General features: G+C 43.2%; 1 protein-coding gene across 1 annotated transcript in view; it reads right to left on the bottom strand.

Annotated features, from left to right (window-relative positions):
• Positions 1-10,564: 10,564 nt before the first annotated feature.
• The window catches only part of LOC120839665 (alpha-1,6-mannosyl-glycoprotein 2-beta-N-acetylglucosaminyltransferase-like), a 29,220-nt gene continuing 12,346 nt past the window's right edge, over positions 10,565-27,438 (bottom strand). Inside the window, exons 2-5 of the mRNA XM_042287017.1 lie at positions 17,085-17,291; positions 13,354-13,451; positions 12,249-12,348; positions 10,565-10,699 (exon numbers count right to left, since the gene is read on the bottom strand). Coding sequence (XP_042142951.1) covers positions 10,565-10,699; positions 12,249-12,348; positions 13,354-13,451; positions 17,085-17,291 — 540 coding nt within the window. The remainder of the gene's footprint in view (positions 10,700-12,248; positions 12,349-13,353; positions 13,452-17,084; positions 17,292-27,438) is intronic.

Genomic DNA, 27,438 nt, shown 5'->3' with positions numbered 1-27,438 from the left:
AAATGAATGAAAAATCGGTTCAAACCGACAAAGACCGTTTTCTTTATTGTTTTTTTTACAACCGTCAGTTTTTTCTTTCTTTTTTTTTCAACGAAAAAGTTATGTGAACACACTCGTTAGTTTCCGTCTTTCTTGTTCTAGAATCCGAAATGAAGGTTCTGGAATCAGGAAAAAAACCTCGTGCACTAGGTGTTTTGTCCTCTCGGCGTAAAAATAGAAACTCAATTTTCTGAAAAGATGGAGTACTGTACCACTTGAAAGCTATGGCAGTGTTGATGCACTTCTGAACATGACTGATGAGGCACTAAGGTTAAAGCTCGTTCTTCCTCTTCTGTCTACTATTACACGAGCGAAGTCAAGTAGCTTTATACCGTTTCGTGCAGCATCCCTGATTAGATGTGAACTGCAGGTCACTTCTGTGACCTGCAGTTCACAGAAGACTCCCTCTTGTTTTGCGTGCCGATAGTTAATATTTGCGTCAAGGTCAAAGAAATATTAGAGAGATTCGTTCCCCATGAAAGCATGTACAAGCTTGTCGTGCACGATGAATGTAAACGCAGCGATGTGGAAGCTGAGTTCCTCCATTACCGCCAGTACGCTATTAGTGTCGGGGTTGACTCTGCACCGTTTTAAAAAGCGCCATTCACCAGACTGGCCAGTGCTTTCCCAAGCCTCTTTGGGTATTTTGTGACTTCCCGCGTCTAGCGCAAATGTAGAGCGCGCGTTTTCGATATTGCGCGTCGTCAACAGGAAAGAGCGGGCAGGAATGACAGATGTGAGCCTTGGAATGCATGCCTATATTACAATCATGAAGTGTGAAGAATATTGTGTATCAGATGTAAATAAATGCTGAACACTTTCTCGTCTTGATTGTTCGTTTCGATTCGCGATTTTTTCCCGTCGATGAATGCCGTTCTAAGTGTCTGCGCGATACAAATTACCGAAATGCATGAGTATATTTTTGAACGAATTATAAACACCGAAAATCATCCGATGTATTTTACATAAATAAACATCGGAAAGTATACGGCCTAATTATAGCATTGTGCGAGTTGTTCTAAAACTTCGCACCAAGTTTTGCATGGTGGAATGTTAGGAGGTAATGCGTGCGCAGTGTCGCACAGGCTTAATACCTAGTATGTTACCAGACACATGGTGATAACATATGAGAACATGCCTTTCGCGGCTACCGAAGACAGTTCGAAAACAGGAATTTCCTTCCTTGTGTGAGCAACCCGCGCGAATGCTCGTCGACTGGATATCTCTTCAGACCAATTCCACTCATCGCTGCAGCAACTAACCCATAACAACTTTAGATTATCTTTCTCCTTACCTTATTTCTGGGGGATTTACTCCACGTGAGACTGGATTTAATATTTCCCACCATACAGAGACATTCATTTCTACCGCAAAATCTGGAAGCAAAAAAAAAAAAAAAAGAAAAGACCTTTGAATGGTCACAAATTACAGTTTCAACGTAAAATATCACAGAAATTATTGGCGTCAGGGGCTGGCTACGCCATAGATCATAGAATTAATACATGCTAGAGGTTCAGTTGGGCTAGTGTGCTTTTGGAAATCGAAGCAGACAGCAAAGGGTAAAAATATTTATTTCTGGTAATGCATTTCTACGAGGAAAGGTAAGTGAATTTTTTCTGAGCGCTTGGTTATGAGAGCAAACACTGCGAATAATTATAGCGTAGTAAATAGCTTGAAACATGTCTGAGCCACATAAATGGAAATATTGGTAAGTTACAGTGTTTTCCTGTTGAATTCATTCCATTAAACACTGTGTTAAAACAATGTATTTATATTCACTGTCGGGCACTATTAGCGCGAACACGGCGTCGGCGCTTTTCTGCACGGGGCATTTACGTACCAAGCGAACGAAGGACATGTGGAGAACCAAGAGAGAGGGCAACAACTACGCAGTAAGACTGGATGAGTAACTTTCTCTGCATGTAGACCGAAATAAAGTGAAATCCAAGTTCATATAGTCCGATTTGCAATAAATAAGCATTGCACTTTATTTTATCTGCTCGTGCATATGTGCGAATACTTGTCCTGCTTGAACTGTCTTCATATGGAGTGTGTCTTGAATTATGCGAATGGTTTGACAGATATTTGCCATTGCGCTCAAACACTGTTCGGGTTGGTGACTGTTTCTCTAAAAATGTTTTTCGACGTCCGGTGTTTTCTAGGGATTAATACTGGGCTCTCTTCTGTTCTGGATCTTCATAAATGATATAGTGTCCTAAGTAAAGAGTTCTTAAGCAGTTCCTTTTGCTGATGACCTTAAGTTGATCAAAAGCATTAATAGTCTTAAAGATTACAATGCCCCACAATGTGACGTTACCAGCGTTCTTCAGTCATGTAAAAATAATCGATTGCAGTATAACCCCCCCCCCCCCCCCCCCCCCGAAAAAAAAGAGATTTTTTTTTGTTGTCGGTGTTCTTTAGTCTACTTATTATCTCGAGGGATCACCAATACAACGTGTGTCAATCTTAAAGGACCTTGGTGCTTCTGTTGACAGCGTTTTATTTTTTTAGGAATCATGTGTCGTTGGTCGTGGCCAATGCTTTTAGAGTGTTAGGGGTAATTTCTCGTTTGACGTGTAATTTTAGAAACACTCATTCAGTGTTCATTGATTGACCTTTTTTATTCTTAAATGAGGTCACAACTCGAGTTTCCTTCTGTTGTATGGAACTCGATATCTAAGACAAGGCTATGAGTATAGAAAATGTTCAGAAAAGAGTTGACCAGGTTGTTTAATTATGATATATATTTTGAGCGGCACTTTTATTATAGGTATTAATATATAACAGTGTTGTGCCCGTTACCGAAAAGAAGTAACGAAATAGCGTTACTCGTTAGTTTGGTAAAAAGTAACGCGTTATCGAGCTACGTTACTCTTTTACAAACTTAACGATATACCGTTACCGTTACTTTTCAAAAATAACGAACGTTACTTTTACGTTACTATTACGTTACTTTTCTGTTCGAGTACATATGTTTGACAGAGATGTATGATAAGCCTCCTTAACAAGCTTGGATAAAGATAAAAATTTACAGAGTGGTTTCATAGTGTTTTGATGCGCGAAGCAGCTTAATTTTCGGCATGCAGATTAGGCATTGAAACTGTAAATTACCTGATTCTGTCTCCTTTAGTTGATACATTTCATTCAAACCTGCTGGTCATGGCGACGGACTTTCGTTATTCGTGCCCATCTCACGCGCAGAATGAGTCGGAGATGTTAGTCAATCGGCTTTTATAAACTACAGCATGCGAACGAGGACTGCTGGAACACAACCAGCCAAACAACCCCCCTCATCTGTACGCCGGTTTTAGTAACAGTCCGGTTCATACTATTACCAGAGATTGATTTACTTCACTATCTGGAACAGGACACCGGTTACCAGCACACTGGCTATAATCACTTGCTGCCTCTTACCAGCAGTACCTCTTAGTTTTTTCTGTATAAAAAAAAAAAAAAAGAGGTTTCGGGTTTGTAAGTTTTCTTTCCAGGTTTAAAACTTTTTTTTAAATTCTTTATCATGACCTTAGGGAATTAAAGACTAATCAGGCGAACGATTCTTCTGTGTACAAAAATGGCCACAGGAACTTTCAGGCAGCGAGGGGGAGAGCGAGGGTAAAAATATTCCACAAAGGATGTTTCTTTTTTTTTTTTTGAAACTAGAGAAATGAGCAAATCGCTTCGCCACTGTTTGTTGTCCAGTTGTCCACTGTTGTAAACGGATGTCTCTCCACGGCTCCCCCCCCCCCCCCTCCACGTCTACTTCTGCTGCACAAAGCAGGGGGGGGGGGGGGGGAAGAGGAGGGAGGGGAGGAGGCTGTAGCGCAGTCGTTCGTTCATGCCTTGTAAAAAAAAGAAAAAGAAAAAGGAGGATGAACGGAATTAGCTGGTAGCCGAAGGTTTTTTTCCCCTTCGAGAAGTGAGTTTTTTTTTGTTTGTTTTTTAACTTTACTGTGACGGATGCTGGTTCCGTGCAGCGATAAGCTGGTGCAGGATTTTGAGATAAGCTCGTGCAAGATTTCACCAGTTTTGGTCAAAAGTAACGAGTAACGAAATTGACAGCCGATACCGTAAAAAAGTAACGGAAATACTTTACTCGTTAGTCATTCAGAATATAAACGAGTAGGTTACTGCGTTAGCGAAAAATGTAACGCGTTACCAGTAACGTCGTTACTAGTAACGCGTTACCTCCAACACTGATATATAATAAAAATGTTTTCACTTTCACTACTGTCTAAAAGGAAGACTGTTCGAGATTTAATTTTTCTGCAGAAGGTGGCAAATGGTGTAGTTAATTCGGCGCAACTCTTTAGGAAAGTGAAAATTTGTATTCCATTCCGAGTGACCAGACACCTTGTTTGTTTCGATGTTCGCTCGCCATTGTAATACCTCACCTTTCTCATGGATTCAGTCATGATATAATAGCTTCACTCCACCCCACCTCTACATATCTGCATAAATTTCTATGTACTACCGTCACAATTTGAAAAATATTATTCTAGCCCCTTGGGTATATATTTGTGTTAGATGTTTTATTTTTTTAGTTAGCGTGTTTAGATACTATGTATTTGCTTCCTTATTTTATTTGTTTGTGTTGGTGCACCAATGAGAAGACCAATGTGGTTGTTTTTGGGCACCCCCAAGAAATTAAGATTATTATTTTAAAACATAACCCGCACGCTCGAAACCTGAAAATAGGGATAAGCAAAAAAACAGGTGCCCAATAAAAACTGTCCGACATACGAAATATTAAAAAAGACACACCTTTCCTAGGCCACACACTTTATTCTTTACCTTTTGAATGTTTTTCACCGCTCATAAAGATGCACGACGGGTCATTTAAGGCTGGGCAATTGATCGAGTAACCTTCCGATGAATCAATTAATGCTTTAATCGCGATTAATTTTTTTAACCGGTTAAGTGCTAAAACTTGGACGGACCAAAAGAAAGTACATATTACACACTTTCACCACGCAAACGTGGACGAGTACACCTATATGGAATGAAAACATTAGTTCAAAATTAAACTGTAAAGCAGTATTTCGAACTCCTGACAAGTGCAGAAGCTCACACATGTCCGGGGCACTTCAACGCCGTTCGAGTGCCCATTTAGCGTAGCAGAGACTAATGTAAACAATAAAAGAAGATCGATCATGCCGGAAAATATCAGAACCTCTTTGCTTTATGCAGCTGAAGTAATAATGCGTGTGCGAATGCATTGACCATGTTCTTAACTACATATCGATGTTCATTCATATTAATAATTTATACCACATGTTCACTAGAAAAAAAGGAATAAGAAAAATGTAATTTTTACTTTTTTTAGATAGGCATGGAAAGGAACGAGACCGATTAATAAATAAATTAATCAATTAAAGGATGCCGATAATCTGGTTTAACATTTTAACGCGATAGCGTGTCGCAGAAAACAGGCGTCGGCGTCGGTAACGTTGTGTCCGAAAAATTCTGATTGGTCGATAGGGTCACGACGTCACAGCCACATGATTTCGCGAGGGGATTCCGAACAACCCACAACACTCATGTGAAACGTGACGTCACGCGTGGAATGAATGTGGATAAAACATGACATGTGATGCGAATGAAAGGTCGCCGCATGTCTGAAACGAGTTCACTTCATAAAGTAATTCAGTTGCCTCAAAGAAAAAAATTTAAATCATTTAAACAGGATTCCACCCCACGATTCTCAGGTTGCCAGCCAGACACGCTACTCACTGGGCTAAGAAGATACTTTTTTTATTGCTTGAAATATTTACTGGGCTTCATGTAATAAGAATGAAATCAGGGCCCATGTGCTTCTGGGTATGTTTTCACACCTCCATTTCTAGAAGGACGTGTAGCTGCGAGCCCCACTCTGGCGCTTCTTCGCGCGTTTGGTAAACGCTGTTAACACGAGCCACGATCTCGTGAAACTAATAACACACAAACTCCGCGCTGACATCGGCGTTCCTGACAGCCAAGCGGGACTTCCAAATAGTGTACATGCCAAAGAGCACAAAGGTAACTTAAGATACAAGGTCGTTTTCCTCCACCAGAAGATAACGAATCCCTTTGGCTGAAATACACAAGTCCTTTTTAAAAGTTATCTGTAACACGTCCCCAAAAAACACTGCATCCCAGCAGTCAATAAAGGCATGTTCATTTGTCTCAGGCTGCTTACAAAGCAGGCAGTTTACGGGCCAAGGAAGAAATATGCCCTTTGAGTCCAAACATACCTTCACAGATAAATTAGAAGTATGGAGCTTGAAAAAGATTGTTTTTGCTGCCGGTGGAATACTCATCTTTTTTTTATTTTTCTACAATAGTCTCAAGGTCATAAGGCGCTATAGAGGGGAGTGGGTGTTATGTGCAATGATGGAAACTGCGTCTCGAAATTTCATGGGGTCCTAGGATGGTGACGATATCTTCGCGAAGGTAATTCCAGTTCACAATTCCGTCAGGAAGAGGGGCATGCTGGTAAGCTGGGGAAGAACACTGCTGCCGGTCTATTTTATTCCAATGATGGAGTGTGGAAGAAAAATAAGCCGGAGATGAAAAAAGGAACGGATTTAGAGATGGCGAATAAAAATCTTTATGCAGAAGGCATGGACGGAAGAGTTTTTTGGCGGAAAAAAAGCAATAGGTGAAAAAGATTCGATTTTAATTGAGGGATGCTAGAAAAACTTTAATAATCGTACCGAATAAAACGTGCAACGTCGTTTTGACCAGATTCAATGCAGTCTGTGAAAGTATCTTGATGGGGGTCCCAGACTAAGGGTGCGTATTCTCATATAGGCCGCACTAGGGAAAGATAGAGGAGCCGTTTTATTTGAGGAGGGGCGGATTTGAAATTGCGGCGAAGGAAACCCAAGTTTCTGTCAGGGGAAATTACAACGAAGTTAATATAATTTACCAAATAAGAAGTTTTGAGTGAAAAAGTCACCGAGATACGTATATACACCTGAAGGCTTAAGAGGAATACTATTGGGGAGGGTAAAAGCAGGGGAGGTTTGTAAAGAGGAAGAAGAAAAGTGCATGCCTTTCGAATTTGTTGGCGTTAAGCGTCATCTGCCAGTTAATACACCAGTTATGAACTAAGTCGAGGTCATTTTGTAGTATTAAAGAATCATGACGGGATGCTATTTTCCGGTAAAATACACAGCCGTCAACAAATATGCACAGGGGGGAGGATATCTGAAAAGGAAGCTTGTTAATGTAGATTAGGAAAAGTAATGGACCAAGACCCGTTTTAGGGGCACGCCAGATGTTACGGGCCCAAAGCAGATGAATTATCGTTAAAATATACAAACTGATGACCTTGGGAGAGAAAATATTCAATCCAGGAGAGTATAATATTAACAAAATTGAATGACGAGAGTTTTAGGAGCAGCCGGTCATGTGGAACTTTGTAGAAAGCTTTAGCAAATCGAGAAATCCAGCGTCAGTGGGGAAGCCAGAATCAAGGTTAGCGAACAGGTCGTTTGTTAGGCAGAGAAGCTGGACCTTATACCGCCGCGCCCTCCGCGGCGACGCGGAACTAACTACTCCTGGTTCGAGGCTAGCTCCGAACACGATCTGTTTGCTCGCTCCCCGCGGGTGAGCGGTGAATGGCATCACCTAAATGTGTTTCTTCCACCGTGGAAAAGGAGATGATTTATCACCGCTTTTGTGAACCAGAATGACCTTGCCGATTTTCAAAACCTCTGGAGTGTAGCCGTATCGAATGATTGCTGGAACATTTTTTTGGAAATAGGCTTGAGGAATATTTTGCTCTGCGATACTTTGGAGTTGATATTGTCAGGAATGACAAATGATGAGGCGACGATAACTGAAGAAACTAAGCGTTTAAAGGGACAAACTTGTGCCCCCCCCCAAAAAAAAAAAAAAAAAAAGAAAACAGAAGAAAACTGCGGAGCGTCGCGGGCGTCGATGTCTGCGAAACCGCAGGATCGAGCGCTGGGGCGAGATTGACTCCGCTCGCCTTACGGAGTCCCTTATGTACAGTTATAATCACACTTGTCTATATCGCGCGAGCGTGCGGCTTTCTCCGGGGAGCGCTAGACTGGTGGCATTCGCGGAAACTAAGCTAGTCACGTGGCGCAACATGGAACGGCCCGCTCGAGGGGTGTCCTGCGCACTCTATCAGTTGGCGGCGAACGTGGAAGGCTGCTCGCATGCTTTTTACAAGCATCATTGCTCGAACAATAAACAAACTAAAGCATGAAGGCGTATCCATCATGTCGTCATCAAAGAACAAAAATATATCATAAGGTACTTTACTTTTATCGCTTATTAAGCTGATAGAGTGGGCAGGACACTCCTCGAGCGGGCCGTTCCATGTTGGGCTACGTAACTAGCTTAGTTTCCGCGAATGCCGCCAGTCTGCGCTCCCCGGAGAAAGCCGCACGCTCGCGCGTTATAGACAAGTGTGATTAGCACTGTACCCTCGTAGGTGTCTGGATCATTCGGCGTAGAACTTTCGGTGCGTTGAACTTTTGGAACTTGATCAGACGAGAACGTTCTCGACCTTACGAGAAGGCCAAGTTGAAAAAATAAATAAAAAGACAGTCCGCTGACTGGAATCGAACCTACACCTTCCGCGCGACAGTCAAGCGCGGTAACCACTCGGCCACGCACGCGCCTGCTCGCCGACGCGCGTGACAATATTATCGACACCGCAGGACGAGAATATTTTCAGCGACGTAGCAATGTTAACAACACCATAAAAATCTGCACGAATTCGGTGCACGAAAGGAACGCTGCTAGTTGTCTCTTTTCTTCTGTAGCAGCTGATTTGTGCTTCAGTTTTGTGCAAATTGTTTCACACACGGAAACCAAGAGGCCAATCAGATACTCAGAATCACGTAGTCCGGAAATTCACTTGTTAAAACTTCGCCCAATATTATGATTGCAGGATTTGCTTAAGGCCGATACTTGGTTTTACAGTTTTAAAATGTCCAGATGCAAAAGAAAGGAACCTTTTTTCTTGACCTTCGTCCATATTTCCAACAGACGTAAATTTTATTCAATTCCAATGTGAGGTCCAAGAACTTGATGGACTTATCAACGGGTAGTTCATGCGTGAATACAAATTGCGGGCAACTTTTTCGGAAGCATCGTAAAACGGCTTATTTGCATCCATTGTCTTCATCTTCTACCTCCGTTCTTGAAAGACTTAGGAATTGATCGACATACTTGAAGATGGCTGCAATTCTTTTATCATTCATATTTTCCTCAATGGTCCTGTCACATGCTGCTAGGAACAGATCACACAGTTGTGGTGCTACACGAGAGCCTTTACGTACACCACTTTTTGGTACAAAGTGGTGGCCTTGGAGTGCCAAGGACTTTCGTTTTTAGGTATGCACTGAGCAGTTCCAGGAAGGTATCCAAGTTGATCGCTTCCGCGTTTCGGAACAACGTGCTGTTGTGCTCTTCTATGGTTTTGCGGAGAATCGAGATGATGCTTGCATGGGTTGTAAAATAATACATATCTTGGATGTCTATCGGAAAGCCTGTGCAACATTCGATCCCTTTTCTTGAAGGTGTAAAATTAGTTGCTCTGAATTTTGAATCTTGTAGGGATCATCGCACTGTATTAAAGACAGTTGCCTAGCCAAGTAGGTTGACAGATGTACTTGCCATGTTCCTCCTTCTGACACTATGACCCAAAACGGTACACCCTCCCTGCGTGTGTTAGCTGAAAAGAATAACTTTAAGTGTCCCTCTTTTGTCCCTTTGATCTTTGCACATAGGCTGTTCAAGTGGTTCTCTTGAAGCAAGCTTATGAGGGCTTGCTTTGCAATTCTGCCTCGTTTTTTTTTTTTTTTCAAACTGAATAAAGTTTTCGGATGCAGCTTGAGAGGCTTTCTCGCCGTTCGTTCCCTATGTAAGAACGACAAAACCTCCCTCTTTATCTGATACACAAAGTTTTAGATCTTCGCTTCGGAGCTCCTGGACTGTGGAGCTGAAGCTCATACCTGATGGTTTTGGAGTCCGGTGGAATATGAGGCAGTCAATTGTTTTATTGATTATCTGGGAGGCTTTTTCATTATATTTCTTAGATGGAATGCTCCGAACTAGGGTAAGCTGTTCAATGGGCTCAAGCCTTGGTGGGAAAGTATACTTCGTACCTTGTTCTTCTATCTCTGTTTCTTGCGTTTTTTCGTCTCCCAAGTTTAAGCCGTCCCTATCCTACCTTGGAAGTGTAGAGATAATCCGACAGGTTATCAGACTGGTGGCAAAGGTCAAGGTAGCTATACATATTTAGTAATATTATTTTCCCGTTCATTAGTACCGCCGAAGGTGCATACACTTATCTCACTCGAATTGCAATATTTTGTAGTATTGCTAGTAAAAGTCTTAAACTTAGCGTTTTGTATATTAGGTAAATACACTTCAAATAAAAGATCAAGAAAAAAAAAACTGCAGCCGTCGTATTTAAGAGTTTATCTATCCACCTAACGTATAGATTGATTTGCTCCTCATGGACAGAAAACTTTTAGAGTTGTCGCGTAATTGCCTCTATATTTTACCTTTGCTTGTTATCCAGCAGCAGTCGCGCGGCGGAGAGATAGTCTGGGGCAACGTAATAGTCTTCTTCGAGCAGAAGGATGGGGCCTTGGTGGCTCCGTGTGACGTTAAGAGTGTCCATGACGACGTTAATCTGGTGGAAAAGAGTGTTTAGATTTGTGTTGGAGGTGAAACATTCAGGAGCAATATATATTGATTATATCGCTTTCATTATGCAATGTGTAAAAAGACTCAATGCGTTTTCATACATTTCACACATAGGAAAAACCGGCCGATGTATAAATAACCGCTTGCGTGAGCACAAAAATGAAACCACTTCAAGAACTGATTCATCCGATCGCGGTTCACGCGGATGAGTGTATTGGATGCGCGACTGACTTCGCGGGAACAAAGACAAAGGGGGGACACCGCAATCGCTACGGACATGAGATCAGCGAATCCTTTCTCACCCAGAACGCAGAAAACAACGTTTCATCGGCCTCGGTAATCTTATCAAGACGGGAAATAGAATTCATCAGGCCTGGACTTGAAAAATATCGCAACTCCCCGGAAAAAAACACACCATCACTGTAGTTCTGCCCGTGCCTCATGGTTCGTCCTCCCCTTTCCATCCCCCAGTTTTCCGCCCCCCTTATCACCCTATCTTAGTTGTTATCTCGTTCAGGGTGAAATTTTCCTGCCCAAGATAAACGTTTTTGCTAAATACAAGAACGCGAGGGTCCTGGCGCTTGTTTTCCGGTTGCACCAGAGTGCTACCTTACCACTATATAGTTACCCCTGGTAAAAGCGCTGACCCTGCTGATGCAACGCCGATTTCACGTTATATTAATGGTACAAAGCTGGTAACGGTGCAGCGTCAGTGCTAAGTCACGTTCGAGTCAGCGCTGCACCAGCGCTTCTTTCTGGTGTGAATTTAGCGCTCCAGGTATGAATGTGTGAACCCACCTTAACAGACAAGGATTGCGTGTTTCTTGTACTCATGCGTCTATTACTGCTGTGAATGTGGGCACCTGAAACCTTGTTCAGTGCATGAGCCGCATTTACGCTGAGTGGTTTAGAGAACCACAGAACCTTAAACGTGCGTGCTGTAGTCGGAGACAATTTAAGAGTAAAGTGGAGGCTCCTCCCACCTCCCACCTCATTCCACTTTACACTTAACCTGCAACCGACCACTAGCATTTAAACGACAGCGCGCGCAGGCACCTAGTTTATCATGATGTCTAAATTCGAGACTGTGATAAGAGAAAAAATAGGAAACATTAAATTCGAAAAAGAAAACACGGGGGAAGACATCGTCTCATGTCCCTTTTTCTTCGACTGCGAGGCCATCAGACTGCAAGGCCCCCTAGCAGGTGTCCAAAGTATGGTGCGGCTATACTTTGTTTCACCATACGTCTGAGCGCAGCCAACATCTAGAAGGCGTACAAACACGAAGGCACAAGTAAAAACCACAGGGTCACGTACGGCTCATGTACTCAGCTTCATTGGATTAGTCGATGATAACACAAGTATAGAAAGACAACGAAATTAGTGACGTTACGCATTTGTCTCTGCTTGAACAATCGTATCGCCTGCACTCGTACTTATGGTTAAACAAAGTATAATATCATCAGTCAAAAACCAACCGACAAAATTTATCTTTAGATGGCACAAGTTGTAATGAGCTTCTCTCCAAAGATTACCTTCCACCACCAATGATGTTTGATCTGAGTAAATTCACTCTCCCTGTAGTGGCCGTAGCTGTCCGAATACTTGGCGTTTAGGCACTTCACTTGAAAAGCCCTGGAGAAAAAATATAATTAAATACCTTGTAATTGGCAGCGCTTCATTTACAAACGATATTTGTCATGGGAACGTTTTTCGTAAATCTATTTTCGCTCGTTCTCGCGTGAGTTGAAACGCCGAGGCGCCAGAGTGCAAATAGCCCTCAAACAGTTCCGGATCTAAGCCAGACGGCGTGTTTCGAAGTAATTTCAAAATCAAATATCCACGCAATCTTCTGAAAATGTGCTGAAACCGGAAGTGGGTCGGGATTTCCCAACAGATGGCGCCACCAAGTTTGTTTCAAAACAAAAAGAATGGGCGATTACAGGGAGAAAGTGAAAGGGAGTCTGCAATAAGAGCGTGTGGTGACGTCAAGACCACTAAGCTCTGACTGGAGGGAGACAGTGTGTAGAGTCAAAAGCAGCTAGCCTTTGCGTTTACCCACTATCCTTCCAATCAGAACTCCCCTCTCTGTCGTCCCAGCACGCAGCCATTTCCTCCTCTACTGCAATTTCTCGGCATACGAGATTCTAAAACGTTAATGATCTTTTGTGTATTTCTATCAAATGTATTACCTGGTCGCCATAATTTCTTTCTTTCCGCTACTTATCAGACTGCGTCAAAAGCGCACCATAATGGTGTTCCTAATTTTAATGAGCGTGTTCATCTGTCGCTGGAACAATTATCTACAAGAAAGCTAGCCTAATTACTTGCGCGCTTCACGCTGTTTTTTTTTGACCTCAGTAGATGCCAGTGTCGGCTGCGTCTGGGGACTTAAACTGAAACAAAGTAGAGCAATACCACAGAGATGGTGCGAAGACGTTTCAGGTATAGTGAGATCGGTACATCCCATCACCCTTAATCGGAAAAAAGTAAAGGCGAACAGACTGGCGGAGACGGTTTTGCTTGCATTTCGTCAACGTTGTGTAGTTTTGTTAGCAAAGCGAGAACATTTACGTAAGCCTCCACACAGCACACGTTTGGACAAGGAAGAGAAATGATCAAGCGGAATGAAGCCCTTACCTTTCTTTGCCGATGTCCCGGGCACAATCCATCGGGTCACGTCCAGGGAATTGGTTGGGAAAAAGTTGAGTCGAATAAGGGAAGAAGATTTGCATGACCTGAAGGAAAAATCGAGTTCTTTGATTAAGAAAAAAGAAAGGTTCTGCTCTTCTTCCGCGTGCCAGTTAGCAACTGCGCAGGTAAGAAGTACATGAACCCGTGTGTTCAATTTTGGCAGGTTGTCCCGAGTGTCTTATCATCGCTCCGCAGCCGATGAGATTGCGAGATTAGGCGATAAAAAAGCCTGAAATACGAAACACATGAGACACTCCCCGTGCAATGTTTAAGCTATAGGGAGTCATAATACTGTTTACACATTTTACTTTATGCTCATAAGACATGGGACAGGCATTTATTACGAGCACCACGGGTTAGTTGCTACAGAAAACATAAAATGAATTTAAGAAGGGCTATCATCTTCAGCTTGTGACCAGAATATTGAAGTTGTAAGTTCTTTCGTCTATTTGCACCAAAAACGTTGAGCATAGTCGTACGCCTATTGGCCGACAGTATAAAATACATAGTCGGTTATGGGCGTTGTAGTAATAATAATAATAATAATGCAAATATTAATAATAATACTATTAATAATAATAACAATTATTACATTAATGTTCCATCAAAAAAAGAGGGGAAAACCCGAATAAAACCCTGAAAAACAATTTGACAGGTACCCGGCCCCCCGGGGGGCAGAAGTTGCCGACTTTTTTTATTTCACTCTTATGAACAAACATAAGAGCACTGATAGGCTATCATAAGTTTATATTTCATCAAAAAATGGTACTGATAGATTATTATCACTTTATTTTTCATCAAACAATAAAAGAAAAGCAGAGAAAGAAAGGCTATAAAAAGCTATCAGCGCCATTATGCACAAACGTAATGACACTGATAGACTATTGTATACAGAAGTGACGAACTTCATTTATGGTAAGCAAGCCAATGTGCAATCGCAACTAATAAGGCTTTTTAGTAAACAAGGTAGAGTATATTCAACCCTTTTTTTCTCTCCGTAGTTTGTTTCATGAGGACCCATCTCCCAACATCCAGCTTGACGAGTTAGGTAGGCTGCAACATTTTTGATCATCATCGCAAGATTGGCCAGAAATCGGGAATTTCGTTTTAGCTGTCTTTTGAAATTTCCGGTCAATCTATATCGATATGATAGCGTATTTATTTTTAACAGCCCAGCATTAGATCATGTTGAGCGTTGGAAATAATTATGATCATTTTCTAGGAATATCTTTTCAAAATTTTCGGTCGTGGTCGTGCACCAGATAAGGTGACAGTAGTTATGGTACGAATAACCGAGTGATTTATAGTTACTAGTTTTTCAGAGGTTGGTAAAATAGATCGATTGGGTTTTACAACCCCGACAACGCGGGAGAATTTAGGGATTATATATCCGCTTGCCTAGCGGTAGCCCAGTGGGCACCGCACCAGACAGTCACGCAGAGGTCCCGGGTTCAAATCCTGGGATCACCAGACGTTTTTATTTACTCCCAAGACGATGCTTCTTGAAAATTTGAGAACGACCTTCTCAAAATGTCTAGATTTTTCATGGTTCGTTCTAGACCAGAATGTTCTAGAACTAACCACGATTTTGTTTGGATGTTCTAGAATGTTTTAGAACATTCTGTTCTAGAACATTTTAGAACAAAATGTTCTAGAACATTTGAGACCAAAATGTTCTAGAACTAACCACGACATTCTCAAACATTCTGTTCTAGTTCCCCACTAGAACAGAATGTTCTAGTGCGGAATGTTCGAGTACAGAGTGTTCTATAGAAAGGAGAGTGCTATTAAAGGAGCCCCGAGTGGCATTATACAATCAGTTGTCGCATGCGCTCGACCCTGTTTTATCGCCGACACTCGACGCCTCCGACGTGCTGTTATTTCCCTTTAATTTGGGCACAAGCTCGCCCCAATAGACGTTTACTTTGTTCAGTTTTACTTCCCCTCGTTACATATTTTTCGTGACAATATATTGAGCATGGTGTACCATGTTTTCCTGATAAAATGACGCGCAGCCTTTTGAAGCTATCAATTTCAAAAGGCGTCTTCTTCAAGGTGTAATAGGCATTTTTTAGGGCGGATATCAATGGCTTTCGTTTTGATTATGTTTAATCTTAATGAGTTAGCCGGAGTCCAGAAATCTAAACCCGATAAAGGCCTCCTGGAGAGGGCCATCAATAAATCTAATTCGTCAGCTAAAAAAAAAGAAGAAAACGAAAAAAAACCGCTTGTATTATCTGCGTAAATGTTTGGTTTAGCGTTTTATTTTTATTTGCGATATCGTGGAAATGTGTATCAAACAGGAAAGGGCCCAGTATCCTCCCTTGTGGCATACCTGATATAATCGGCTTGACTGTAGAGAAACAGTTATTCATATGCACAGACTGATTTCGGTGTTTTAAATGCGAGCCAACAAGCACCAACCCACTTCCAGGAAGACCATAGCATTTAGGTCTCCGTAAAAACAATTTGGAATTTAGGCTATCGAAAGCTTTCGTAAAATCCACAATAACACCAAGTACTAAATATATATATTTTTTTATTTTCAAATTGTTTTAACATGTTATATTCACGAACTAATAGCGCTGCTTCCGTTAAAAGATTTTTTGAAACCGAGTTGCGACGAGTTGACTAAGTTGTATTTGTGGGAAAAATGGGATAAAAAAAGATTGCATACATTCTCAAAAACCTTTAAAAACAGGAAGTATTGAGATCGGACAGTAGTTTCCAATATCGTCTTTCACTCTCTTTTTATGCAATACTAGCACCTTGTGTAATGGCATGTGTTTAGGAACAACACTCGTTTCAATGGCAACGTTGAAATGTGCTTTAGCAAGCGAGCAATACGGTCAATAACGTACTTCAGCAGTCTGATTTGAATATTATGAGCGTCAGTGAAGCCACATTTTTTAACAGCGTTATAAGTGAAAGTACTTCAAAAGGGAGCGAATTGGTCTAGAAATATTGAATTAGTATTGCCTTGATCAATTTATCTGCAAGGATTAAGACTGAGTGAAATATTTCCTAGTTTAACGAAGAACTCAGTTACCGTAATAGCTAAGGAGACGTCTGTTAATGTTTTCTTATTAATGTTAACCTCCTCAACTGTATTCGGTAAGTGGTTACGATTTAGCACAAGGTTTAGGTTTTTTCATAATAGGTCCGAAAGCTCTTCCAATGACTTAAACAGGGAATCACAATAGCGCTTCCTAGCACATCGTAATTCTTTAGTAAGATTGGTGCGGTATGCTCTAAAAATTCGAGCCTTCTCCGGCTTTTTTTTAACGCTTGTATAGTATATTTTTCTCATGAACTTTGCATGACAAATTTGGTATTATCCATCGCTTCAGTGCCTTATTTGACACTTTCAAGAGTATCAAAAATTAAAAAAAGACTCGGTTGACGTTGTTCTTGTGATCAATCAGCCAATCCTATTCAATCGTCAGGCCCGCTTCCGTATAAACCCGGGCGGATCACGGTGAAGTCCAAAGATTTTCCGAACGCGAGAATGAAAATAAATTCTCCGCTCATATATATCTGAAATTTCCAGCGGGCGTCAAGTTACTTTCTCTTTACCCTCATGTGATTGTCCAGTTATGTTACTCTGCGCAGCTAGCAATTAGTAAAAAATAAAAAAAAAATTCGTAGTTCCTTTACATCTGAAAAAAATTATCTACCTTGCAGAAGGAGATAGTAGAAGGCAGCAAATCCACGTGACTGTCATAGTAGTCATGGCTGATGATTAATAAAGCCCTTTCAATGCCCTGCGCTCTGGAAAGGCTCTCAAGGAGGTGTTGCAGGTAGTGCCAGCGGTCGTGTACCTGAACCAGGATCACAGGGTCATCGGGCGCTAAAGGTCCAAAGTTGAGGAGGTTGTGAATCTCCTGAAAATAATACGCAATTACGCAATTAACCGTAATCCTAGACCATACTAACTCTTCTTGCAACTATTCTTCAGCAGACATGATGTCGTGAATGCTACCTCCAAACCACTAGATGGATTTGAGATGCAACCTTTAGCTTTTCGTACTTCTAAGTTATAACTTTTTGAAGGCTTGTCAGAGAAACCATGACAGTAATTAAAAGTGTAATAGTTGTGGAAATTATGCTTCAAGAAGAATATATTTGGACATCTGGAAGACTGCCGTCATGGGAGCCTTAAAAACATGTCTGAAAACACTCTTTTCAGCATTGGCTCCAAATAGCTAAATTTTTGCACTGAAGAACCTTTCCACTCCCTCCAACAGACTCTAACAGTGAAGATCTAAAAGGGTTTAGAGACGATGCTATTAATCACTGACATCATAATAACAGTAGGGAGGACCCCCAGTTATGCAGTCGCCATGCGAAATTTCTACCTGCTTTAGCGTTTCGGCAGTCTCTGGAGTCCACGCGCAGCCAAAGCACGGAGGAAGGCAACAGGCGGGCGCTGGAGGCAGGGTATTCGAAAGAGACGGAATGTCGTTCTCATCTTGTCAGTGACTACAGGATACAAACAGGTTCAAGACGGGTTTTTCTTTAAACCCAATAGCATTTTAGTGTGCGAACATTGTAGGGGACATGGGACTTTATGCATAGTTTTGCAACGCCATTATCACCTTAGGGACACGTGTTGGGAGGATCTGACTGAAAGAGAGCGTACTCATCTAGAAAAAGAGAGTTCGTGAGGGATAAAGTTGGCTTTATATAGAGCTGCTTTAAACGCTACCTAAGCTGCGCTGAATAAGTGGCATTTTGTGCTGATCTGTCATTATATATCAAAAGCGCAATGCAAATTGAATTTCAACGGCAAGTGTAGTATTGTTTGACGGCTGAGTTCGCTTCGAGAGCGCATTGGCACGTTTGAGTTTCCCTCCTGTGCAAAACGTGCGGTAATGGTTTTGCCACCGTAGCCTAAATGGAGCAGCTATTCTGATAGAACCATTCATGCTTTCGTGTCCGTCCTTCTGCTTGTAACCAACGAAGCTGCCATTGGCTGCGGCAGAGATACCACGTGATCCGCAGCGCGTCCACCCCGTAAGCTAGGACCTACCCAGATGTTGCAATAATGCCGCTAAGATGCAAGGGTTACAGCCAGGTGCCCAGGAGATTGCGGAACAACTTGACACGTGCAGAGAGGTAAAAAAACACAGGCGAGCTGGTGAATGATATCCATAGTAACCCTGAGACGTAGAAGAAAAAAAAACGGACAGTGCAACGAAGTCCCTAACACAGCTGTGTTAGAGACTTCGGTGTACTGTGCGTTTTTTTTTAAATTTTTCCTACGTCTCAGGGTTACTATGGATATTGACACGTGCATTTGCGTAAGGCTTGAGAGACAAGAAGCAACAAGGGGGCGGGTGTTGGGAGGGGGGCAGCGAAACGGACCAAGAACGGCGAGTTCGGCAGCAACGCGGTCGAGATGCGAAGCAGGCGAAGAAGTCTCGCGAAACAGGTGAAGGGAGGCATCTTTGGCTAAAACGCGTACTGGACGACAAGCTGGTGACATGAGGAGCGTCGGCAACGGAACGGCGCCACGACGAGAGAATACGAACGTCTGTTTCTTCAATAGGTACTTCGAAAAGTATCTCCTAACAAATCCGTTCTGAGTGGTTAGCGGCTGGTGGGAATGTATGTGGTTTCAATCGGACGTGAGCGATAGGAAGGGCCACTTCGCGTGAAATCTCTGAGCGGCGTTCCCCGACAAATCGGTAGACGGGTTTGTGGCGTCCGCAACGTTCAGGACAAGTCTAAACGTCCGCAACAATAACCTCGTCTGTCCCGCAGCAACGCAGTACAAGACGGCGCAAATCTCTATAGTACGTCAACAACAATCTGCGCAGCGATTTTCCAACACGTTGTTTTTCTTACTTACAAATAATAATGGGAGTGTCTACATCCACGCGCGGGGATGTAGCCATGTCGGGAGGAGATAAGGCTCCATCCACGCACTACGTCACTTCCGGCGCCCACGTCACTTTTTTGCGTGGACGGAAGCAGTTCTTTTTCCGTCTTCTCTCCGTCCACGCAGCAATCAACCTACGGTCTTGTCTCCCATTGTTTTGCCTTGTGCTCGGTGGCCATTGCTCCTTGCGTTCCTGCCGTGCGCGGACTGCTGTTCCTGCCTGGTCTTCCCCAAACCCCAAGCGGGTTTATCTGAAGTTTTTTTTTTTTTTTTTTTTTTATTGTTTTCTTGGTCAAGAAAACTTTGTGTATTCACACGGTCGCGCTTCTGATATGCCTCCAGTTTTGGTTGCCGGGGATTCAATGGTGAAATACTTGTCCCAGTATTTCACATCGAATAACCGGGTGGCTGTCGAAGTGCGGGTGTTTAGTAACATTAGGATCAAGGCTTTGCTTCTCGAAGTGTCTGACGCCCTGCTCGATTTGGGCACAAACAACACCAGCGTTTGTGCCTGCGCGTACGTTGACAAGTACCGTCGGCTGGCCGCTCAGATCTTGGAACGCAATCCGACGATGCAGATCGCTTTTTCTTCCGAGTTGGGAGAACAGGTTCTTTTCGTTGGAGTGTCAGCGTAGGCAGAGTGCAGTGATCCAGCCGTAGAATGATCGGCACAAAGAAGTGAACTGGCTCCTGCAGGAGTTCTGCCGCAAGAAGGGCTTCGTGTTCATCGGTGATCTCGTGGATGAGTGGCATCTGTGCATCGGCTACTGTTTTATTTGTCATGAAATAAACTGTTTCTGGAATCTTTTACCCAGTTTTCTCGATTGAATGCTCTCAATAGGTTTGTTATTACTGAGTCTAATGCATGCTTTCCCTTCTCGCACAATCTTTGTGAGATAGCGAGCGTGCGCGCAAGTCAAGAACATACGAAGCGTGTGCTCGCACTTGTCCCCTTCGATGCACATAAGCTCACACTACAACGCCTTCAACGAATTAAGCCAATCACATACACGGCGAAGCCTCGCCGCCTCGCCTCGGCAGCGATGTGCACAAGGGCGAAGGCCCCAGAGGCCGCAGCCGCGCCAAGCCAACCAAGCCCACACCACATGGCTGCAGGCTGCACGCCCACACGCACGGATGGCACGCACGCTGCCCACACGTGTGTGTGACTCCTGGACAACATAAATATAAAGACATCTACGGATACTATTTTTATGACGCATGATATTTGCTATCGGTGTTAGAAAACAGTGAAACATTAATAAATTGTCTAAGAATTTGTAAAGTCACGTGATATATTAACTTTAAAACAACAATAAAATGTAACCTCTTTATTTTTAGATTTTATATTTACTTGTAAGAAAGCATAATATGCACATAAAAACAAATTATCTCTTTATGTTATAAGTCACGTGACCTTCTGCGTGGATGGAGCCTTATCTCCTCCCGACTTGGCTACGTCCCCGCGCGTGGATGTAGACTCGGCCAATAATAATACCTACTGGGGTCGAAGAATGCTGATGTTAAAGATAGAAGTATATAACACAAATGCCTTACTTGTTTTCTGTTGATAAGATTGGCGGCTTCTCTGACTGCGATAAGATCCACAGTCAGGTTGAATTCGCTGAAGTTTACTGGGAAGAGGATTGGTCGCTCCACCTGACGAGAGAATAGCATGCTTTTACGCTTTGTCGCAAGGCATGGATGCTAGAGTTAAGCTCCCAAGCCAATGATTTTGGCACCGCCGCATACAACTCGCAAAGCATTAAAACAAAACTTAAAAACAACAACGAGGAAGTCTTATTAAAGCAGACGACTCTTCGCGAAGACGTGGCGGTGGTGCACGCTTTATTTATTAAAGCCAGGAACGCACGCATCTGGAATGCAAACATCGTACTTAGCAACGCTTCGGCTTCGGTAACATAAGCACAAACCAACTATAGCACACATGTTACATCAGGAAAAGTATAAGGCTTTTATTATGCCCACCACCAAAAGTTTTGTTTCATTTTCGTTCGCCCATACTCATATCACAGGTCTGAGTTTTTAGACTTAATCCTTCTTTTGTCAATAACCCTTACATTACGCTTTGCAATCTATGGATTACAAGAAAGTTAAAGTATGGAGGCGAGCTATAAGGTTAACAATCCTTATAACTTAAGCCACAAAACACGGATAAAAGGAAATGACAAAAAAGTTGGTATTTTATTCAATTTCTTTGCGTCTTAGGATTTAGATTAAATTAGGCTCGTTCGATTTACCTTTACATCCTGCACCGGTGCAGAAAAGTGTAGGGCTGTGTACTTTCGGTCGTATCTCAATGCACAAACCGGAAGTACACTGCCCAGTGCCCCACACAGCTCTGAACCGGTGCTGGTAAATCGGACAAGCCTTAACATATGTATTGCGTTTCGGTCGATTCCCATGCGTGGAAGCACGTGTAATATGCGCGTGAAGATAACTTTGGCAAGCTTTCAATTGAACGTGCTTGCCAACGCTAGAAGAGACAAGGTGGTGGCCAGGTTCCTGGCTTACAGACTGACCTTACCCAACGTTGGCCACAACCTTAGTTCAAAGAAGGCAGGCGGCACTGCCAGAGTCATGTTTAGATAGAGTTTGGTCAATGGGAGGAGCGGGCAAAGTCAGGGCGTGCTCCAGACGCAGAAAGAAGGCTTGACATGCTCTCTTGACCAACCAGAAGTCGAAAATAATCCCCAAGCGTTGGTAGTGAGAAACAGTTTTAATCATTGGTATATGGTTTTAATAAGCGCGTAAGAGCTAAATGTAGATAATGATCATGTAGAAAGATGTAAGAAGCGAATATGGCCGCTCGAACTCTGTTTTGCTCGGACAGAGTGTGACCGCTCGGACGGCACATTCCCGGCCCTGGGCGCCTGGCGTCAGATTATGTCCATCGTTCCGCTGGTCGCGCTCTTACACCATGATTTTGGATTACCGCGATTGAAACATCGCGCGCAGCATATCTTTAATCACCGAGAGTTACTCCGACACATCTATTAAGTTTTTTCTGGCGACCAGTGCCAGGGTATTATTTCCGGCTCCTGGTTGACCACATTCGAATTTGTGAAGACCGCCCTGGAATAGGCCCAACCCGCTTTCGGCCAATCGCGCCTCCTCATTTGTCTCCTATACTTACCACTTCCCAACGAATGGCCAAACTATCTACATATACGGCTCTGTCTAGTGAGGTCTAGGTATATTCAACACTACTATTGGCGACGATATGTTTTGGTGGCTCCTTTTTTCGGTTTCTATCTAAGACGTCACGACCCTGACAATCGATTGCCTACGACAATTTCAATGGCATGCGTAAAGAGTGCGATGGAAGCTTGGAGTCAATGCGTTTTTTGAACCAACACCATTAAAGTTTACAGTCTGGAATTTCCGTTACTCCGCCAATAATAGTAGAATTAATTACACCCAAGACGTTACACTGAGATTTTGGTCAGTAGTGGAAGGCCGACCGTGGGGACGGTTTTGGTCGTGCACGTCGTCTATGGTTTGCACTGACGTCTCTTCAGCGGCCATTGCTGCGGGGGTACCTTCTGCACCATACTTTTCTCAACACCGAATTTGGTTTTCCCCGATGAAAACGACTAGGAGTGACTATTAGAACGGTGGGATGACGTCAAGTACCAGCCATGTATCTTTATTCTTTATTCATCATTGTCCTGCCGCACCATCAGGCATTATCGCAGGGGGCGAATTAACTTGAAAAAACATTTCTGAATTTGCGGCACACACAATCGTACTGGACAAGGCATTCCACTCCTTAATTGTTTCAACAAAAAAAAAAAAAATTGTTTTGCCCAATTCCGTCCTGGTGCGATATTCTCTAATCTTATGAATGTCGTCTTCTCTTTTTGAGATATAATTTGGTGGTAATAAGTAAAATGAGCTATTAATGCCAGTTTTATTGTTATAAATGTTGTATAAAAACTTCAAGCGCAAATTCCTTCGTCTTAATGCCAATGTAGACCATCCTAGTTCTTTTGTCATGTCGGTTACACTCTCAAAGTGGCCGTACCGCACCAAAACGAAACGAGCGGCACAACTCTGAATTCTTTCTAAAGCAACAATGTGGTTTTGCTGAGAAGGATCCCAAACGGTGCAGGCGTACTCTAGCACCGGGCGTACATAAGACAGATAGGCGAGCTCTTTGATAGATTTAGTTGATTTTCTTAAATTTCGTTTTAAAAATCAAAGCGCTCTGCCGGCCCTCACAACAACGTCGTTAATGTGTGCGTTACAGGTGCAGTCAGCTTACAGGGTGACGCCACGATATTTAACTTTTTGCTGTTTTGTTACGGTTTCATTATTCAGATGGTAACATTTTTCAACTTTTGTTTTGGTTTTGCGGGTAAAATTAACATGGGCACATTTTTCAACGTTTAACTCCATCTTCCACTTTTTACAGCATTGCTCTATTCGATTCAGATCACACTGCAGCCGCGTGGAACTCCCCTCGTCTGTTATGCATGTATAGACAACACAATCATCGGCAAACAATCGTACCTGTGAATTAACACCGTCATTAATAACATTAACAAATATTAGAAACAACAATGGACCCAAAACAGACCCTCGCGGTACACCAGATATTACCATAACAGTATTGGAAGTTTTAGCATTTGAAACAACACGCTGGAGACGTGATGACAAGTATGCTTTTATCCAATTTAGAATAGTCGTGTCAAAATTCATGCGCTCTAGTTTGTAAAAATAATAGTTCGTGTGACACCATATTGAACGCTTTTTTATAATCTAAGAAAACACAATCAATCTGTCCGCCTCCGTCAACCCCCGTCATCAAATCATGATAAAGCTCAGTTAGTTGTGTAGTACATGAGTACGCCTTTCGGAACCCATGTTGTAAGTCAAATAAAAAAAATATGACAGTTTAAATGCTTCACGATGTGACAAGATAAAACATGTTCCAGTAATTTACAACATATAGATGTCAGTGAGATCGGTCTGTAATTCGTAATTTCTTTTTTGTGCCCTTTTTTGTGCACAGGCACCACGTGTGCCACTTTCCAATCGTTTGGCAATGAACCATCATTCAACGATTTGTTATATATTACAAAAAGGTATGGAGCGATCGTATCTGCACAACGTTTTAAAATTCTCGGAGAGATCCCATCTGGGCCTACTGCCACAACTTCATCTATGTTTTAGAAGTTCCAACACAAGTTCAACTGGTGCATTGCACTGAACGTGACCTGGCATCTATCGTAGTCAATGCTTTTAGGAGGCAAGAAAATTGATTGAAAATATTGATTGAAGGCTTCGGCTTTTTGCCGGTCATCGGTAATTATTTCGTTGTTGACTCATCACGTCTCCTATTCCAATCTGATCATTACCACAGCGCCTCATGTACTTCCAGAACTGTTTGTTGTTTGCTTTCATCCCGTCCTCCAGCCGTTGCAGATAATTTTCTTTGGCTTCCTTCACCTTTATTTTATACAATGACGTAAGTTCTTTTAACTTATTTAGATTTCGCACCGAGCTCTTCTTTTAATACCGTGCATACACACGCTTGCGCCTCTTTATCAGCCGCAGTAGGCTACCGGTAATCCATGGTTTTTCTCTCTTTTTTAACTTCGACGAGTCTATGCTCCATACTTAGTGCCCAATCAGCACAACGTCGCGAAAGCTGCTTGCGTAACCTTGTGTCTGGATTGACAGTTATTTTGTTATTTAATTAGGACTCTCGTAGAAATGAGAAAAGGATGCCCCGCACTCGAGGCAGAAATAGCGCCGGTATATTTTTGTGGTGGCCTTTTACGGCTCTAACCCGTGACCTCTCGACCGGGATTTGGTGCGTCGTGGCGTTTCGTGTTTTAATCCTGGCTTGTTATTATCAGTTGCAAACGACAAGTTAGACGTGTGTAAAAAGCACGGAGTAGATCGCATTCTTAAACCAAGACGGTCAAAGTTGGCAGTCTGACATCGTTCTTATTTGCGTCGATGAAAGCGAAATTAATCCAAATAAAGACGTCACAATGAACGTTCGGTCAATCGCGAATGCCGACCACAGTGACACTTTGGGCCGCGCACGTCGCCACTGTGTTCACCGCGCACGCTCAGAACGAGCTTACATTTTTGTGCTGCTACGATGCACGTTGCATAAAGGAAGAGGAAGAAAAAAGCGCGGAACTTTGTTGTTAGCACGCTTTCAGCAGCCACGAACTCAGCTATGACCTACAGTAAATACTCCCTGTAGCTTTCACAGTGTTGTAAACCTACGTTCGCGAGAATTTTTTTTTTTTTTTGCAAAACGCTCGTGCGTTGTTGGACGTTGCTGACAGTGCAAGCTCAGAACTAGCTATCATTTATCGTCTTTCAAGAACAACGGTTCTGATCGTGTGGTGTGAGCGTTGAACGCGCATCCTCGAGCATTCCTCACAAGCAGTGAGTGCTATGGGTACCTGTGCTTTCGCACACCTTGAGCACCGATCAAAACTGTGCACGCGAGTTGTTCGCTGCTTCTGAAATTCAAAAACAAGTTGTCCTCGAGCATCGTTCTGAGTATGCGCTACTACAGTGTTCTGGAGGGGATTGTAGTGGCCAGAGCCGTGTATTGAGAGAGTTTCGTCAATGGGAGGTGCGGGCAGAGTCAGGGCGTGCGGCAGAGTCGGAAAGAGGGCTTGGCATGCTCTCTTGACCAACCAGAAGCCGAAAAGAATCCCCTAGCGGTGGTAGCGGCAAACAGTTCTGATCAAAAGTCTATGTTCGTATATGGTTTTAATAAACGCGTAAGAGTGAAGTGTAGTAACTCTTTGTGGTTGAAAATAGGGTTCACGGGTTGTTTTGATCATGATCATGCAGAAAGATGTAAGAAACGAATGCGCCGCGCAACTCTGTTTTGCGCGGACAGAGTGTGACCGTTCGGACGGCAGATTCCCGGCCCTGGGCGCTTGGCGTACGGATCATGTCGATCGTTCCGCTAGTCGCACCCTTCCACCATCATTTTGGATTAACGTGATTGAAACATCACGTGTACCGTATTTTCAGCCATTGAGAGTTACTCCAATGCAGTTATCAGGTTTGTTTCTCGCGACCACCGCCAGGGTATTATTTCCGGCTTCTGGTTGGTCACATTCGAATTTCTGAAGACGCCCTGGAACACGCCCAGCCCGCTTTTGGCCAATGGCGCCTCCTCATTCGTCTCCTATACTTCCCAACGAATGGCCAAACTCTCTACATTTACGGCTCTGGTAGTGGCAAGAGTGGCGGCCGCTTTGTGAAGATTTTGCGCGTAGACGACACCATGGCGCTGCTGTTCTGTGCCCTAGGAGCGCGCCCCCGTCAGCCCCATCATCAGCGCTGTTCGGCGCTTACTACTGTGGTTTGACTGGGGCTTTTCGCGGTGCGAAACAACTGCTAATGTTGTTCTGTATAGTCTGTTTCACCTTATGATGTACCGCAGGAAAGGCTACAAGCGCGAGCTCTTTGCTCTGGGGCACATCTCGGCAGCAGACGCTCTCGTGAATTAAGAGCAGCTGCCAACGCTATGAGCTCGCGCTTCTAGCCTTCGCTGCGGTACAACATAAGGTGAAACGAAGTATAGTAAATTGTAGTTTTGCCTTTGGACTAATGCCTCTAGAGTGTGTACTATCCTCTACTTGAAATATTCGCGTGTTTTGAGGGGGATTATTTAATTAATATCGACTTCCCCCCCCCCCCCCCCCCCCCCCCAGTACTGACACATCGTTCAGCAACGCTATCACTTGGGCTGCAGGCTTAATAGCTGCGAAAGAAGTTCTACGGTGCTACATTTTGGAGAAGCGTACCGCGCCACCCTCGTCGTCTTCTTCGTTCATCGCTCACGTGCCATTAATTCTCCTAGGGCACAGAACTCCAGCGCCACTCGCGGTATCTACATCGACCGTCTTCACGCGCTTCATTGTAAGCGGGCGCCGCTCTTGCCACTACACCCTCTAGAACACTGTAGCGCTACCAACAACGACCAACAAAATGGCCTCCCGTGAATACCCTTTATAAACCACGGTGCCCGCGCCCCAACATTCGGCAGTATTGTCTCCCTTCGTGCAAAAGAGACACTGCCGCCGAGCTTTCTGGAAGCGCAGCATGTTTGCGACCGTAGTCAGGTCTACGATACG

This window comes from Ixodes scapularis, unplaced genomic scaffold (assembly GCF_016920785.2).
Source record: "Ixodes scapularis isolate PalLabHiFi unplaced genomic scaffold, ASM1692078v2 PGA_scaffold8__174_contigs__length_109621045, whole genome shotgun sequence".
NCBI lineage: Eukaryota > Metazoa > Arthropoda > Arachnida > Ixodida > Ixodidae > Ixodes > Ixodes scapularis.
The sequence above is the reverse complement of the archived record's forward strand: the minus strand, read 5'-3'. Positions and strand labels throughout refer to the sequence as shown.